The sequence below is a fragment of the Amblyomma maculatum genome, chromosome 5 (genome assembly GCF_055883805.1).
Source record: "Amblyomma maculatum isolate TAMU_Amacu chromosome 5, ASM5588380v1, whole genome shotgun sequence".
Lineage (NCBI taxonomy): Eukaryota > Metazoa > Arthropoda > Arachnida > Ixodida > Ixodidae > Amblyomma > Amblyomma maculatum.
Window position 1 is genome coordinate 141754466 of NC_139348.1, and position 18021 is coordinate 141772486.

Below are 18021 nucleotides of genomic sequence, written 5' to 3' on the forward strand. Positions count from 1 at the left end.
CAAAAATGCACTGACACTTTTCTCCTCTTGATGCCTTAACTCACAGCCCGTATAATGGAACTGCAATGACTAGGCATTTCCACAGAATTGCAAGTACTACAGACTATATGACATAAAAAGACCACATACACACTTTATGCCTTCAAACACCAATTTAGTCCTGCTCTGCTGGTGTTTCTTTGCATCATCAGCATTATTAGCTAGGTCTTAAATGCATGGCTTCTGCGTGGAAGCAAACTTGAATAATTGCATTGGTTTCATTTTGTCAATTATTTACTCATACCCAGCTTTCTGGTACTACCTGGAAGTTAAGGATTCTGCTACTTTTCTACTTTGGATGGATAAAACATGTACTCTCTGCATAATGCTGAAATTGTAGTTACTATTTCTCCACAAATAGTGGAGTATGCAAACAATTTTTGCGGATGCATGGCGCAACTCTGTCCCCTATGAGGTGATCCAACATTCTCAGGACCTTGATTGCCTATGCAACTTAGTCAAGATGTAAAGGAGCCCCTTGCTTGCTAAAACCTGCCATCTCTCTTTCGAAATAGTTGGGCTATGCGGCTTTTAACTATTGCAAGAGGATTGTAGTCTGTTTTGTAATACCTACTGGCATTTGGATTACCATTACACCCTTTCCCATATTCTGAAGGAAGCATTAAAATGACCACCAATTATAGAAGCACTAATCCATGTCAGTGCACGTTAAAGAACCTCAGGGGGTCGAAATTTCCGGAGTCCTCCACTACGGCGTCTCTCATAGCCTGAGTCGCTTTGGGACGTTAAATGCCACAAACCAAAAAACCAAAACTTTAACTTTAACCAAAACTTTAATGTTATGTTACTACACCAACGGGGGATGACTAGAAAGCACATTGCTTAATATATTAATCTCAAATGTCACAAACAACCCTTGGCATTTACTTTATGGCAGAAAAAAAAAAAGAATTGTTTAAGCAGTGATGATTTAATCTCAAAACAGATGCAGCATCATTTTTATTTTGGCATGCACTCTTCTGATAGGATGTATTTACCATTCTCTGCATGGTGAGGACTTTTATGTTGCGACCAACTATATTCTATTTCATCACTTCCTTGCAGCAGTATAGAAGCTAGGAGCCATCGTTGTTCAATCTCGGGGGGTCTGTAAGGCGTACTCTTCTGCACTGCATTGTCTGACCGCAGCATATGCAGGTATGGTTGCAAAGAAGTAAAAATAGATGCTGCCTATGGGGTGCGAAACCTTGAGAGAACATTAGGAAGTTTTAGAATAGCGTTTTGAGTGATGTTACGCTGTTTGTCTTATCCGCGTCTTTAGTGCATCGTACACAAAAGAATTCGTGGTGGCAACTTCAGCCTACTGGTGCTGTTTGGTTTTTTAGACTGAAACCATTTTTGTCGAGAAACCAAATTTCTTCTTTAGGCCTGGGAGAGGCAAAATCGTGACCAGAAATAAAAAATAGATAACCTAACGCTTATGGATGTTGTATGTGAGATGAGGCCAAACAAGTGCTTGAGGCGCCATTTATGACCAACGAGTATACCGAAAAACAATGACAAGTTGACACCGAAGCGAGATGGTCTACTTCAAAGAGCACCGTCATGTTGGCAACGTGATTTCAGCATAACGCATAAGTTGCGAACAATAAACTCAGGAAATAGCCTATGTAATTCGACTTTACGTTAAGGTTTGATTTGAAATAGCGTTTTGTGGATGCTTGTTTTAAGGCATGTTATCTCATATGCTCATATGGACACTTCATACTGGCACTACATTCCACAGAATCAGAACGGTGCCTCTGGGCTCATTACAGCTTTGGTAGTGCTGCATGTAACTACTGAGATAGAGTATAGAACTGGCACAGGGACTTTGCATTTGTGTGGAGATGCCAATGCTTCATTTTGTCAGTTGATGAAACACAACAAAAATTCATCAACTTTAGGAACTATCATGCATGCGTATTGCCTGATTTATCATGAAGAGAAGGAAACAGTGGCATGTGCTTTGGCCCTGTGCTTGTAGTGTATGTCACATGCCAGCAATAGGGATTGGATGGTGCTGGTATGGCATGGCATCAAAATATCTGTGCTCTAGTTTTTGTCTTCAGTACTTAGGGATCGTAACTTGGGCTAAGGCATGGCATGTCTTTTGGAGTTAGCACTTTATTTAGATGGATTCGTCAGATGTGTTGATCCAGCGAACAATGTATCTCCTCAGATTAGGACATTGCCTGTAAGGTATCTACCCTTGGGAAATCATTCAGTAGCACCCTGAATCGACATACCTGGACACAGCAAGGCAAAGAGCAAGTTCTACTGGGGCCCCGCAGGAGATGATGAGTGGACTTATGGGTCACACTATCTTTGAGGGACATTTGGGAATGAGGCTTCTATAGGCCTGTATTTAAAACAAAAGGCGGTAATGCGGTTTTTCCGTGAAAATATTTAACTCAGGGGCTCTCCTCTTTTAAACCTGCCCCTACGCCGGTAGATGATGCTTTTGAAGCACCCCTCTTGGCGCACTTCTTTGCCTTGCTGTTAGTGTATGTGCCAGACGAAGTGCAACAGCAAGTTCATCTAGCGTTCATATATGGTTGGCACCTGAGAGATTGCACTGCCGGGAAGAAGACCCTACTCCGGGTGCGAACGTCACGTGATAGTCCACGTCTGACTGAATCGCGTCGCGTCGTACGAAGCCGCGCCACGCAGATCGGCGGCAAGCGGCGCAGTGACTGTGGCCGCGGTTGCGTTGGAGGCTGCCCTGCTGCCACCACGGCTCGGATGCACCCTGGCAGCGAGCAGCCAGCCACAGCAGGCGTTTTTCCAGCGCTGGGTGCGGCAAAAGAACAGCCGCAGCAGGCAGAAGAGGAAACCGATGCCCACTAAGGGCGGGCCGAGGCCCAGCACGGTGGGACCTGACTCCGGGTTGCCGAATCTGCCGTACGTAGCCAGGATGGTGACGGCCGAGCCGAGGAACACCAGCAGCGCGCCCACGACCAGGAGCACGTCGGGTCCCAGCGCGTCGCGGATGAGCTGTCCCGGTGGGATGAGCATTCGGCCGGGCTTGTTGGGTCGACCGACCACTGTGCCCGGCGGTGGACAGGCAATGCTGACCTCGGTCCAATCGGCACCACCACCGCCGGGGGTCATCTGCTGCTGCTGGAGTGCTTGCTGCTGTTGGCGCTGTTGCTGGCGCTTGATCATGATATCCCGTAGTCGTCGGGCGACGGGCGTTAGCGCGGCGCTCCGCATGTTCCGGAAAGACTTGACAGCGAGTGCCACGGTCGGGTTGGTGAGGATCGGGTCGTTGGGGTCGAGCGGCGGCGTGCCGGCCGCCGGCGGCGGCGCCGGGGACGACGCCACGGCTGCGCCTGCGTCGGAGAGGTCATGTATACAGTACCATCCAACACCACTCACGATCGTCATAGTCGGGCGTTACTTCCACTGCAGGCCAAAGGCTTCTCTCTCTGACCTCCAACCATTTCAGTCCTGTGCTAGCCGCGACCACGTTACCCATTTCGATGGCATCCTTACCTATCTCCCCCGACTACGATGTCCATCTTCCCTTAAAATCTATCGCCCCAGTTAACGATCATTTATCTTTTCTCTTCATTACATGCACCGTTTGAGTCGTGAAAGTTTCCTTCATCAAAGCTCTTTAACGGCCGTTATACCAAACGCTCGCCTATTGCGAGCGATAGTGAATATTAAACGAACAGTCGTGGTCGCATCACTCGGTTATAACGAACGAGAAAATTTGGTGCCATTCTTTTTTCTTGTTAATGATACGTAAGTCATTCGTGTATATCTATCCGCACACAGTTTGCGCCTACGACCGCTAAATAAGTTATAATTGAATTTTCTTTCCTCACAAGTTTCGTTTCGACATCCGAGGAACGGCTGTGACGTCACAATCATGTCTTGACGCGCGGCATTAAAAAACAGCCTTATAATCGCTCAGTTTTCGCTTGTAGTGATTCTTGTTCTTGAGGTAGGCTGACTTTATCATTGTAGTGAATTCAAATGACACAGAAATGATTATATTGCTGTATTTTCATCCCTGGCGTGACCTATATACTTGACTGTGACGTCATAGCCATCGCTCGGCTGTTGAAACCGAAACTGGTGAGAGAAGAAATTGGATTATAAATTGTTCAGCAGACGTAGGCGAATATGACGTGACGATCCGTGTACAGTAATGTCCTAGGCATCATTACAAATGATAAAACACGAACCCAAAAATTAGGTGTCTGTAGTCCTCGAGGCACTGCAGATGAAGTTATGTGATGTTAAGAAGATAGAGACCGGAAAGCGTGGCGTGACATGGTCCATAGGGTCACGAAGAGTCGGACACGACTGAACGCCTGAACTGAAGTCCTTTAAACTCGCACCGCTGCGGAGTTCCCGCCAGCGCGGATACCGTAAAAAGAGCGTCTTACAGCTCCTGTGATCCCCCCAGATAAAATTTCGACCTCACAAGTATCTAAAAAATTTGGAGGCACTAGAGTTCCGCTTTATGGGCACGACGCGATAGCGTTAATGGCACCCGTCTGCCGGCTGCCCTTGCTGATCGTTGGCGTATACGTGCACCTTGTATGATTACGAAACCTTAATATATGTCTTATTAAATTATCTCACACATTCTGTCTGGCATACTGCTGTTATTGCCGACCATATTGTGGGAACGACCACCCAACGCAGATACGAAGACCTGAGTTTGTATACCAGAGTTTGCGTCGCTATCGAAATTGTCGCCATCTCTTCGACCTCAAGTCATTCAGTTGGTGGAAACACCAAACCCGGATGTCAGTTCCATTTCCGGTGTTTCCACTAATCGGATGACGTCTCCATGTCAAGGAGCTAGCTTTCTTCGATAACGACGCAAACTCGGAATACGGGCCCTAGCTGTTTTAACCAATCCGTGTCTGCGAATTGCTAGTGGTGTCGTGTCTGACTCTGGATGGCCCCGGTGAGTGTGATTCCCATCTCTGCCACTTATCTCAACCAACGGGGAATTTCTCTACATCAAACCGCTACCTCGAAACATGCACCCTTTGCGGGATCAAGGCCGCAGGGCTGCACGGGCGAAAGCACTGCACAAGTACGGGAACGCCTCGGATGCGGTCTGGGTAGATGCAGCTGTAGACGCCTGGGGAGCTACGGCTGTAGTATACCAACCAAATACCGACCCCCTCTGTTTCGAACTGCCACCAGGCACCACAGCAGAAGCTGAAGAGACCACCATCGTCATGGTCCCGACAGACACTAGTGCCAACTACATCATCAGCTACTCCAAAACCGCAATCTTAAATTACGCTAGAGGCAGGGTACACCGCTCTGCCAAATACCCGCTAGCCACACCAACCCCCCACTACCCCCGACGCGTTGAGTTCATCGTACTCGGGAAATCCCGGTAACGAGGCCGCCGACTCCTTAGCTCGAGGGTCAAGAAACCGGGCACAGGCGGAACTCGGGGCGGATTTCTCGAAGGAGCGCATGCATACCTTCGCTGAGCTCACCGCACACTTCCGCGTCGAACGGCAACAATACCCACCACCACACTCCTCCCTTACCACCAGGGATCTCTGGCGACTATTGCAAACGAGGACGCCTCCCCACTCCCTCCCTATTATCTCACTATCAATCAATCCCGCCAACTTGCACCGTCTGCCACACTGACCCATATCCTACTAACCTGCCCGGCGTCTTCTCCCCCTGGCGGATCGGTGCCACTCCGGACTTGGGAAGACTGGGAGACCACACTACGCTCCAAGGGCCCGGCGAAGCAAAAGATCGCAGTTCGCCGGGCTGCCGACGTCATGGACAGATTGAACATGAACGTTTGAGTGCGGTGGGATCGTGCGGGGACCCAGGGGGCCAGGGGTCCCGAATACCTTTGCGTCAATAAATGTTTTGTACTCCTCCTCCTCAGTCATGTTGTGTGGTCTCGTGACTTCACACAATCCCTCCAGCATCGCCGCGGTGGCTCGGTAGTTACGGCGCTCGACTTCTAGCTGTGCCCAAGGACGCGCGGAATCGAATCCCGGTCGCGGCGGCTGCCTTTCGTTGGAGGCGAAAAGCAAGGCGCCCGCGTGCTGTGCGATGCCAGTGCACGTTAATGAACCCTCAGATGGTCGAAATTTCCGAAGCTTTCCCTTACGCCCCGCCGGGGTGGCGCAGTGGTTACGGCGCTCGACTACTGTTCCCAAGGACGCGGGATCGAATCCCGGCCTCGGCGGCAGCTTTTCGATGGAGGCGAAAAGGAAGGTGCCCGTGTGCTGTGCGATGTCAGTGCACGTTAAAGAACCCCAGGTGGTCGAAATTTCCGGAGTCCTCCACTACGGCGTCTCTCATAGCCTGAGTTGCTTTGGGACGTTAAACCCTACAAACCAACCAACCAGCTTTCCCTTACGGCGACCCCTAGCCTGAGTCACTTTTGGACGTTAAACCACATAAAACCAAGCCAAACACAATCCCGCCGAGAAATAGTGCCCGGCTATGTTACCTGCTGGAGGCGTGTACTTTTTTCGCTGACAATGCGGACGCCAGATTTTCAGGAGAAAGTTAAGACTTTAACACTATCGCGTTACAAAGGTGGCATTGTAGCTTACCGCCTGCCAACTTTTACCTTTTGTTTATTTTGTGGGGTTGGACATATCAAAGTGACTCAGGCTTTGAGAGACGCCGTAGTGGACTCCGGAAATTTCGACCGCCTTACAAAACTTTACAAAAACAGAAAAAAAAAGAACGAGAGCGAGAGGGCCCGGACCAGCAAAGCTGCGCGCACACGTGCCGTGTGGGCAGATTCTAAACTGGGAGTGTTTAAAACGGAACTACTGCGCACTGTTTATGAGAATTAAATTAACCAATGACATCAATTTGAGAAGTTTGGATGCTAGTCACGAAATATGCGTTGCTGGACCTGCCGGGCACGTGACTTTCATAACCTAGCTGCCCAGTTGGTTCTCTATTGCACTGCTGCGATTTACGGACGTGCTGGACGGCATCAGAATTTTGACCAGTGTGACGTCGTGGAGAAATGTGCGGGGAAAATCACTTTTAGTTAAAATTGCTATTCTCCCTTGGAAATATAATTAGAGAGATTTAGCTTACCGTGATCCGCGATCCGCCACCGTGACCCGCTACCGTGCGTGGGTGGGGCGCACAAGCTGATTGGTCCCGACGCGGCAGGTCTATGTGCCGACATCCAGTATGTGGCGCCATCTATCGGCGTTAAGGGATCTGGGCATGCGCAGTGGAACGCGCGGTGGTGGATCACGGTAAGCTAAAACTCTCTATAGTTGCTTCGCGACTTCAACCGCCAGGCTTGCTGCTGGTCGGCGGATACCGCTCCGTAGCAGGGCTTCTCATGCAGACTTCTCTACTACTGAAATTTTCCCTAGCGCCCGAAGAATCGGAGCAGAAGTATATGACCGAGAATCATTCACTCGTGAAAGCCGAAACTTTTGGGGAAAGGCAGTGATGCACTAGAGTTGAAGGAAGCCTGAAACGATATCTGCGACAAAAGTCTAATTCAACCGATCCGTAAAAGGGGTCTTTGAGAGTATTCGAGTCAGTTTTAACAGCTCTGCGTGGGCCCTATAATTTAGAGTTTGCAAAAAAGTGCTGCTGGCGACCGACCGCAACCGATTAGAGCGACACCTCAACGTACGTTCGTAGCCGACCTTTCCCGCTGACGTCAACTGGGTGGCTTTCTGGGTGCAGCATTTCCATACTCATGCCCAAATGATGCGGGCGGGACAGGGTGGGGCGCAATTGTCACGACTGTGTTTTTCTTGCCCGCCGACGCGCGTTGAGTGTGATAGGAGAACTATCGTTTTTGATCGCCAATATCTTCGGCGCTAATAATGACACTATAACTTCAAACTTCTTGCCTTGCATGTGGCGATGATTAACCGACGGAGTACAGATAGTTGGTGCTCATTTTATAGTAAATGTCTCTTCACGGTACCTTCACGGTACGTTATCGAGACTGGAGAAGTGATATTCTCTAGTATTCGTCATTTAATATGCCGTTCTGTCGTTTCTAGAAGCCCCACTCGCCGTTGTCAGGGGAACAAACAGGGCCTTAAATACGTCTGTGTGTGTGTCTGCTAACTTCCGACGTGACTTACTGCATGCGGTGCTGCAAGAAGCCACGGAGATTGATATCTATTGTGGCAAAGGTACTGAAGCGGTCGGAACAGCGGCAGTATCGATCCCTAATATCGATGCCCGTCAGCCAGCAGTCTGGGCGCGGCCACAGAAACATTTCTGCGGCTTCTTTTTCATATTATGGCTTTCTCCCTCAGCATTTCCCAAACTTGCTGGGAACAACGCTGCAGTGCGGTTTGAGGCGCGCGTACGTCCATTCCAGTGTTGTAATTCAGCGCATTTCGTCGCAAATTGCCCAGGCTATAGCAATTACCATTTCTATAAAAATGGATTAATTAGCCATATCGCTATGTTACATGGCCGTATGTACTGCAGAAACCATTGCTAATCCTTCATGTCTCCACTTCTCGTAAAAGAAGGCCGGTATATGGGCGGCACTTTAAGATGGCATAAACATGTACGTAGTATAACATATACCAACATACTGAATGCATGTTCCCTTTTAAGAAAAGAGTGTCAGCATCGAACCTGTTTTAGGTGCTGACTCACCATCCCCCCACATTGTAGTTTTTCCTGCTACTATACCGCTTTGTATTTTCTTTTCCAGGTCAAGTGATAATCGGTTTTGAGCCTCAGAAACTCACACCGAAGTAACATTCTTTCTCCCTTTGCCCTACTTTCTCTCCCACCCTTTTCCCTCACCCTCTCTCGCTTTTCTTCGGAAGCAAAATAGTATTTAAACCCCTGCCAGTGATTATCGCGCTGGCCAGACAAGTTCACTTGTCGAAACATTCTTGGCTTTCGAACTGAGTCTCCCCCTCAACCCTTGTTCAGTGCTCTTTCATACTGTGCAGCCGTCTTCTTTCTCTCGTCCACCCTGGATACTGACTTCCAAGTATTACATCGCACGGTTTATGAACATGTTGAGCCATTGAGTTCTTGTTTTACAAATTCGAAATTTCATCTCGAATGACGACAAATGTTTCTGGAACCGTGTCGAGTCTGGAATGGCAACTCGGCACACAAGCTTTTTTTGTGTTCAATACTGCCTTGAACAGGTGCTGTGTAGGCGGATCTCAGTTTACAGCATTGCGCCACGTAATTCCGTCTCCTCAACGGTAGGGTCCCGCAACTTTTTTTCTCGTCACTGGTTGCCTATCTCAGCGGGTTAAATGGTGATTGTTACCGAGATGTGTGCATGAATGCAACCTATTGGTACCATACACTCACTAAAGGCAGAAAATGATTAAGTTGAAAATAATTTAATAGTGTTAGCGTCGTCATGCTGTTGTCTCGTGGCTGTGTTCACGGCTGGTTTTGTGGCTATTAAGAATTGAAAAACATCACATGATGCAACCTAAAGGGAACACCCCCCAGGAAAGCTATTGGTAGCTTATTTTAATGTTGCAATTTAAAAAACAAATTCAGAAAAAAAAGATTAGACAGGATTCGAACATATATTCTAGTTCACTATACGCGCACGCAACTGAAACAGGCGTGCATAGCAGTAGGCGGCAGAGAGACATATAACGTCACGGATTCCGAGGAGCAGTAGCTTCAGGCGCCGCCACCAGGTGCACCAGTTCAGGGGAAGAATGAGGGAAAAAAAGCAGTTCCGTTTGACTTGAAGCAAGGAAACATGCAGTTTCTTAAGGACTTTACGAATATTAGATTCCACTGCAGTGCACAATTAGACCGCCTGGAATTTAATGCAGTAATTCCCTTTGATCGGAATAACCACGGCGCCATCCTGGCATCCTGGCCGCAGTGACCGCAAGGCGCTCGTGTGCTGTGCGATGTCAGTGCACATTAAAGATCTACAGGTGGTAAACATATCCGGACCCCTCCACTACAGCGTCCATCGCCTGGCTCGCTTTGGAACGTTAAACTCTATAAGCTAAACCTAATCGCAGAGTCATGAAAATCGGTCGACTCCATTGAAGGGCGCCTCCTCTGAGGTATATATGTCATTTTTTTCCTTGCCTTGTATCAGCCTGTAATGGCGATATGTTTATGCACGGTGTTTTCACCAAGGATTGGTAGAATTTTTGAAGCGAGCTTTTTCATTTGAAACAGCTTAGTTAAAAGGACCGTGGATTCACTAAGGCTAGAAAAAGCCCACGAACGATAGGTATTACATTACTCGTCACCGCGCTGTAAAAAAAAAAAATAATAAAGCTATCTTTGGAGACATAGAGGATAAAACTGATGCACCTTTCCCCCTTCAACTTAACACACCTCAACTCCAAGGTAAAAACAAAATAAGAAAACAGGTCACGACAGCATCTCTCCCTGTCCACGTCACTTAGGCGTGCTCAATGAGGAGGCTTCGCTCGGATTGCCCACTTGACGTCATTGGTTGCATAGGACAAAAAAAAAAAAAAAAAGAGCGCGTTGTCAGGTGTGGCCCTAATCAGTTGCGAGATGCAGTTTTTTAAATATTTGTAAATTATAGGGTCTAATCAGAGCTATTAAATATATAACTTAATACTCGAAAAGACCGCCTGTAGACTTTTCGCATTAGAATCAATATATTTCCGGGTTCCCCTTAACTAGCAGGAGTCTCTGCTCGCGCTGTTCAATACACGATGACCAACCAACTAGCGCAAGAACGTTTTATTAGAACTTTAACTCCTACAGTTAGGCTTGTAACTCCCTTGAAGGTTTGTAGCTCATCCTAAGTAATGTCAATTTTGGTTTCTAGATTTTTGAAAAGATTTGTATCGTCGCCGCTGCGCAGTACAAAAAATTTCGAACACACTCAGGGGCGAAATCGTTGCCCAGACGCATAGTTTCGATTTCGGCTCTGTGCTTTCTTGAACCTTCGGTGCAGCGACGACGCGAATCATCTTTTCCAAAATGTTGAACCGACATGGATATTACTCGGGGTGAGCTACAAACTTGAAATGAGGAACGCAACTGTAAAAAACACATATGACCTGAGCCGCAACTCTGAAAATGGCGCAATGCCCAACGGCGTCCTTTCCAAAGTCTGTTCGGAGATAGAGAGAGAGCAGAATGCAGTAAACGATGTAGGGTGAAAAATGTAGCTTCGCAGTCTTACACAATTGACTGTCGCGCTACCGCTTCTGACAGTACAAGGCCACATAATGTGCTTCGTTGAGCTGGTTAAGATGAGCGGCGCGCAGTGCCCCTGAAAAGCGACCGTTGAGAAAGGAATCGACGCCCTGATGAGTGTGGCGTTTTTAAGATGCACGCAGTGGGCAACCAGTCGACCGCAACGAAAGAACTGCACCTTTATTTCCGCCGCCCCAGTTCAGGTGCTTTAGATATCAGATAGCAGATACTGGGGCTGGCAAACATCTTTTCCTTTCTTTTGTATATAAATAAAATAACCACTACCATCACCACCACCTTTTTACGGAAGTTCACCGAGGGGAACCGGGTTGCCTATCTTAGAGCAAATGATTTAAAACTCTGCTAACAGCAATGTTGTAATCCCAGAGTGGAAAATTTCGAAAGTTGCGACGTGTTAGATAGTATGCAGACGGCTGCGGGTTTTACTGTATCTTGGACATAAAGGGTGAGGCCGTACTGCAGGAGCGTGCGAGCGAACGGCGTGTTGTGCGTGACTCGGCTTGCACAAAAACACTGAATAATGGTTAAGTGTCGCTATTAACATCACCACTGCAGGCTAACATGATGATTGCAAGCAAACACGCCATGTTTTTGCGCAAGTCGAATGCAGGACAGGCTGAGTGCAGTAGCCTACATTGCTGGCCCTCTCGCAAAGCTGCACAGCACCACGATATGTAGAGATGAAACATTCACAAAAACGTCACAGCGCTGCTCGCACGTGATTGGCAGGGGCGACAGTGTTGGTACTGTGATTGGCCAGTGAGAGAAGCTCATAGCCAATGCAAGCCGTTTTCGCATACATGTCTTTCAGCTCGAACCCTGATTGGCCGAGTTCAGCTGCACCTTTCGCAACGCTGCACGAGACAAAGCGCATAGCGGTCGATGCGGCGGCCAGGGCACGCGGCCCCATTCGGCCCGGCTGGAACGGCATGCTCCGTGCCATATTGGACCTCCGGGTACGCCGCCGCCTTGCATCATCGACATGTCTCGGTCACGTGTCGCCCAGCTATTATTCAAGAAAGCTATGGACCGCTCCGGCGAGAACCTTTTGTTCGTGAAGGTGTGTGCTTTTTTCTCCTTCAGGAAACCGCCTCTCTCAAATGGCGACGGGGAGACGTCGTCACGCCAGGCTCTTCGACGGTCGTAGCACATAGTAGCATATATATTGTCTCGCCGAACTCGAAAACAACGCTCCCGGGAGACACGAAGACAAAGAGACAAGGAAGATCGATTTCGGGAAATAATGTATATACAGAAATGGGAACGACGAGGTGATCGAAGCTTCTTGTCTTCCGGCACATCTGTAGTAGCCGTCGATGGGAGATTAAAGCCCGTTGAGAGGTTCACTATTGTTGTTTTAAATGTCAGTCGACGTGCGTATACCACAATATCGATCGATCGGTACCTTAAACCGTGCGGCTTCCTAAACCCTTTCTATTGACTTGACGGGAAAAAACGTTCATGTTACTCGGGAAAATGTTCCAGGAAAACTACGCCCGGCCGCTCAATTTACTGCACATTCGGTTTCTGATTTCTTTATCACCACAACGGTATTGGTATTCGCACTTTTATTTGTTGTTCTTGTAAATAATATCATAATAAATAATAATAATTGGTTTACAGGAAGGGAAAGGCACTGCATCTGTCGCACTTATTTCTGCGGACACCTGAACCGTGCCGTAAGGGAAGGGAGGAGGGTGGGAAAGAAATTGGAAAGGGAGACAGAAGAGCAATAGTGGAGGGCTACGGGGCAATTTCGACCACATGGTGATCTTTAACGTGCGCTGACATCGCACAGCACACGGACGCCACTTTGTTTCGCCTCCATCGAAACGCAGCCGCCGTGGTCGGGATCGAACCCGGGTACCCCGGCACAGTAGTCGGGCGTCTTACCAATGCACCACCGTGCCTCTTGTGTTGGCGACAGGGACTGTATACGACGCTTTTTCCCGGCGCTTAGCCTCTCATTTAGGCGTGCAAATCAGCCAGTACTGCGCTGCTTATTCTAGCGTCACCCATGTCGTCATTTCCCTGATTTCCTACTTTCCATCATCTAAATCCTACTTGAGAGCCAGCAAGCAGCGGCGTTCATGTAAAAAAAAAAAAAAAAAAGAGACATTTCAAGCTTAAAACCGAATTTAGAAAATTGAATTCGGCGTAGAGGCGTCAGCGTGCTGTCCGATGTCAATTGTTGTTGTTGTGGCTTAAGAAGAAGGAAAAGAAAATGCACGGGCCTGCTACTGGCTCTGTAGCTGAGCCATCTGCGCTGCCTCGTGCGGACAAAGGAAAAAGAAGAGGGAGAGAAAGACGCGCGTCACAACAACCGTCGTCCACCACCGAAGCAGTGGCGTGATGGGGCTGGGGCAGGTAGATCACCGCCGCTTGCGGCGGGGGCTAGCCTGCCACCAAATTTTTATCTGTTGTAGGCCGTCATTGCACCCGCCATCGCTTCGGTGGTGGACGACGGCTGTTGTTGCGGTGCGCGTCCTTCTCTCCCTCTTCTTTTTCTCTATTTTCTCCGCACGAGGCAGCGGAGGTGGTTCAGCTACAGAGCCAGTAGCAGGCCCGTGGATTTTCTTTTCATTCTTCCTACAGCCACAACAACAACAACAGCAGTGGCGGGTGCAATGACGGCCTACAACAGATAAAATTCGGTGGCTGGCTAGCCCCCGCCGCAAGCAGCGTTGACCTACAGTCCCAGCCGTAGGGCCAGGAACTGCCACCCTTCGCCAACTCGATCTCTCTCGCTGTTAAATATCCCCAGGTGGTCGAAATTATTCCGCAGCCCTCCACTACGGCACCCCTTTTTCTCTCTCGGCTTTCACACCCACTTTCCTCCCTTCCCTTACGGCCCAGTTCAGGTTTCCATGGAACAAGTGTGACAGATACTGCGCCTTTCCTTTCCTGTGAACCAATTATTATTAATTCGGCGCACTTTTGTCGGTTGTTTTTATCGGCTTAAACCAAGAAGTCCAACCCGAAACTACGCGTTTTTGACATACCCAGGAACTCTGAACATGTTCTCGAAAGGAGTTTATGAAAGCAGTTTTCTGTTTCGCATATTTCATACGAGTTGTAGCGACTGTAGGAAGAAGGAAAAGACAATGCACGGGCCTGCTACTGGCTCTGTAGCTGAGCCGCCTCCACCGCCTCGTGCGGACAGAAGAAAGTAGAGATGAAAGAAAAAGAAGAGGGAGAGAAAGACACATGTCGCAACAGCCGCCTTCCGCCACCGAAGCGATGGCGCATTCAATGACGGCCAACAATAACAACCACGTAATGTATATCCGAAAATCGTCCCTTTGCAGGCTTGTAGCTTTTTTTTTTTTTGCTATTAATTTTCGAAAAAAAAAAAAAAAAAAAAAACAAAAAACGCCCCCAGTTAGCGTTTTACGGCAGTCGGCCGTATTTTGTAAGCTTCGACAAACTGCAGAAGTAATCTTTTTACATACGCATCTGAAGCTTCGACCGGTTTTACCAATATGTCCATAAATGCATCTTCTAATATTCTAGTTTCCTCACATTTGTTTGCCATCGCGCCCCATTGGTTTTTCGTGGTAATCTCACTCGCGGGCGCAAAAAAGAAAAACAAAAAAAGAAGCAAAATTTTTGCTATGGATTAAGTACTTCAACCATTTCTTTGATATGGTCATAAAAAGCATCTTACAACATTTCACAGATGCATCCCAATTATTTTCCATAATGGCGCGCTTTCGTTCTCTATGTAACTCGTGATGTAACTACTTGCCGCGAGCGCGGGAAATACTGTTAATGTAAATTTTGACGACGCATCGGAGACGTACTCCATTCCTACCAACAGTATCTTGTAATATTCCATAGCTGCCCCACAATTAAAAGGTCTCCCAGAATCCTGGACCTGGCTCTGTCTCAGCACAGCTGCAGTGTACCAGAATACAGTACTATAGAATCCTCTCGCGGCCGACATTACAATCTATTCAGACTGTTGACATTTGGGGGTCAAACGCACGTCGTACATGGTGACATGGATACCCACTTTTCTTTTAAGGTCTGCTTTAACGTGCTTGACACATATGCAGGCATGGAGAAGGCGTTGAATAGTTTTGGGAAAAATTAACAAGGCGTACAGAACGCGCTGCACCAGATGCGGGGTTGGGGAGTCTGTAGCATAACTTGCTGCGTTGCTGTAACTGTTTTGGTACACACAGGTATGTACGTGCTCTGTTCGAATGGTTTGTTTCAGCTCTCCCACTAGTGTCTCGCATATTGTGTCCACACGGAGCCATTAAAAACGAGCACAGGTCAAAATCGTGCCATTAAAGCCAGCCGCTCAACAATTTGCAGGCGTTCACGGTGTGGCTTTCATAATTTCCGATTCTTGCGCAACAGGAAGTAACTGCGCCTGCACTTCCGTGCACAGCTGGCAAGGAGCGTGTGGTAGATGTGGAGACCATAGACGGAGATCACAAACAATGACGAGCAAAACTCGTGCTCCTTTTTATTTCCCAGTTTTTACTTTCAAGCTCAGATACGCCAAACCTTATAAACCAAACTTTCTTAACGGCATAGCTCAACTGCAGACTGCATGCAACGAGTTGAGAAACTCTATACAGTACAGCGACCCAACCTAACTTGGCGTGCGCGGCGGTGTCTCAAGTTCGTTCCCCTTAGTGTTCCTGTATATGCTCCCATAGGGAGCATATACAGGAACACTACAGGAACAGGAGAGCAGGGTAGTTCCCCTTTCTACCCTGCTCTCTCACATCTTACCCCTTTATCACCTCAGATCTCATCTTGAACACCTTGAGTTCCAGGTTAAGGTCAGCGAGCAATCTTTTTGCCTTTCGCTACCCATGCATTCCGGTGTCACCCGCAATGAATGCAGAATAAAGTATTCTTATTTTAGAACTTGAAGCAGACGACACAGGGCACCACACTGCAGCGTAGGCGCTACGCTTGCACAAGTTTGCTTTGCGAGCATCAGACAAAAAAAGAAAACCGGGGATCGTTGCACAAAAAACCAATCCACGAAATGTGCAGGAGAAACAGGATGATGTGCATTGAAGGGGGGCATGCGTGTGTCGCAATGCCAATTGCTAGCGCTTCTCACCGGCGGTGGAGCAGAGCCGGGACCCGCGTCGTCGTGTGCGTTCCGTGCGAGCCGAACCTGTTGCTACACTCACACAGCAGGTTGCGGTATGCGTCGCACGCAGCTCTGCGCCCGACGGACCACGGAAGCATGCAGCGGACCCGCTAAGATTTGTTGTCTCCCATCACCATAACGACCGGCCGCTAGCGGCCAGAGCAGCACCCCAGCAGGCACGTGACCCGCAGCAGCACTTCGCCGGAAGACAAATCAATGGGTCATGCTCGCTCTTTTCTTTTTTATTGCGGCGGCCGGCGTAGCGAATAATTGTGCGTATACATACATACAATGCGCGTCCTCGTCGAGCAGCACGCCGACCGGCAGCGGAAGCTCTTTGCCCCCGGAACACAATGAGAAGAAATATGACTACGACACCACACGGCGTGGGGGGCAGGTTGTTGTTGCTGGGTGGAGGGGGATGAAAAACAGGAACACTTTGGAACGCGCACCAGCCCGCCGAGGGAAAAACTGGAGCACGACGCGGTGATAGGCGCACAGGCCAAGTTTCTCGGAAGAGCAGCCGCTGCAATGCACTCCGGCGGGCGGCGCCACCACCCTGCGAGGTAAAATTACATTATCGATGTTCGTTCAGGCTGCTGCTGCACCAGCTGCAGCACCGGAACGCGCACAGAGCACTAGTAGGCAGTCAAGTCACACACACACACTGGACTGGGCGGGGAAGTAGTCCTAGGAGCGCGGCTTGCGCTTGGCCTGTTTGGCGAGACGCCGCCGGCGTACGATCATGTCGTAGAGGCGCTCGAGGCCCTCGTCGAGCCCTTCGCCGATGATGGCGCAAGCGGGCTGCACATGCCACAGGTGACTGGCGGAGAGCTCGTGCAGCCCGAGCAGGCGTTCGATGACGCGCGGCTCCTTGGCTCCCGGCAGGTCCTGCTTGTTGGCGAGCACAAGCAGCGGCACGCCCGGGTTTTCTCGCGCCACGCGCTGCAGTTCGAGGCGTGCCTCTTCCATGCGCTCCTCGTCGACGGAGTCAAGCACGAAGACAACGCCGTCCGTGCAGCGCGTGTAGGAGCGCCACAACGGGCGCAGCTTGTCCTGCCCACCCACATCCCAGATGAGGAAGCTAGTGCCCTTGGCGCGTCCGCTGGTGCCCTTGATCTTTTCGCAGTTGAAGCCGATAGTGGGCACCGTGTTGAGATACTGGTCGAACTTCAGCCTGTACAGCGCCGTTGTCTTACCCGCTGAGTCGAGGCCGAGCATCACAACATGAAGTGACTGGTTGGGCGGCAGGCTGTCGAGCAGGGAGGCGCCCTTGCCCATGGCCGAGCCCATGTCGCGCCTAGACTAGCGGCCCACATTGCCGCCGCGGCCCCGCAGCATGCCCGCCCGACGGTGGTCGCAACACACGGTGACGCCTACAGCAGCAGCAAAACTACTCCCCGACCTCGCGGCCGCCATGACAGCAGCACGGCTGGCTTCCCCATGGTGGCCAGCTGCAGACGACGCGCGCCCGCTTCTTCTGCTGCTAATGAGCCCCTCGACTTGAAAATGTAGACTGGCCTAGCTCGTGTGTATTCGCGTTATCTGGGAACAATCACCATATGAGCGAACGGAGCTCTGTCGCAGGACGTAGTATTATACTAAACTAGATAATCTACTACACTATAGTAGTGCATACAATTTTGCCCCCATTCGCGCGTATTCAACGCTGTAAATTTTCA

The 18021-nt window shown here is 49.3% G+C and overlaps 2 protein-coding genes across 2 annotated transcripts; both read right to left on the reverse strand.

Moving 5' to 3' along the window:
- Positions 1-868: 868 nt before the first annotated feature.
- Positions 869-16433, reverse strand: LOC146189774 (uncharacterized). The gene is made up of 2 exons (XM_084604541.1): positions 16307-16433; positions 869-3374 (listed from the first exon to the last, which is right to left on the reverse strand). The coding sequence occupies exon 2, from the start codon at positions 3253-3255 to the stop codon at positions 2653-2655; it is 603 nt and encodes a 200-aa protein (XP_084460667.1). The 5' UTR covers positions 3256-3374; positions 16307-16433; the 3' UTR covers positions 869-2652.
- Positions 16434-16547: 114 nt separating this feature from the next.
- Positions 16548-17794, reverse strand: LOC146189775 (ADP-ribosylation factor-like protein 4A). The gene has a single exon (XM_084604539.1). It carries the CDS (start codon positions 17630-17632, stop codon positions 17030-17032), a length of 603 nt encoding a protein of 200 aa, XP_084460665.1. The 5' UTR covers positions 17633-17794; the 3' UTR covers positions 16548-17029.
- Positions 17795-18021: the final 227 nt, after the last annotated feature.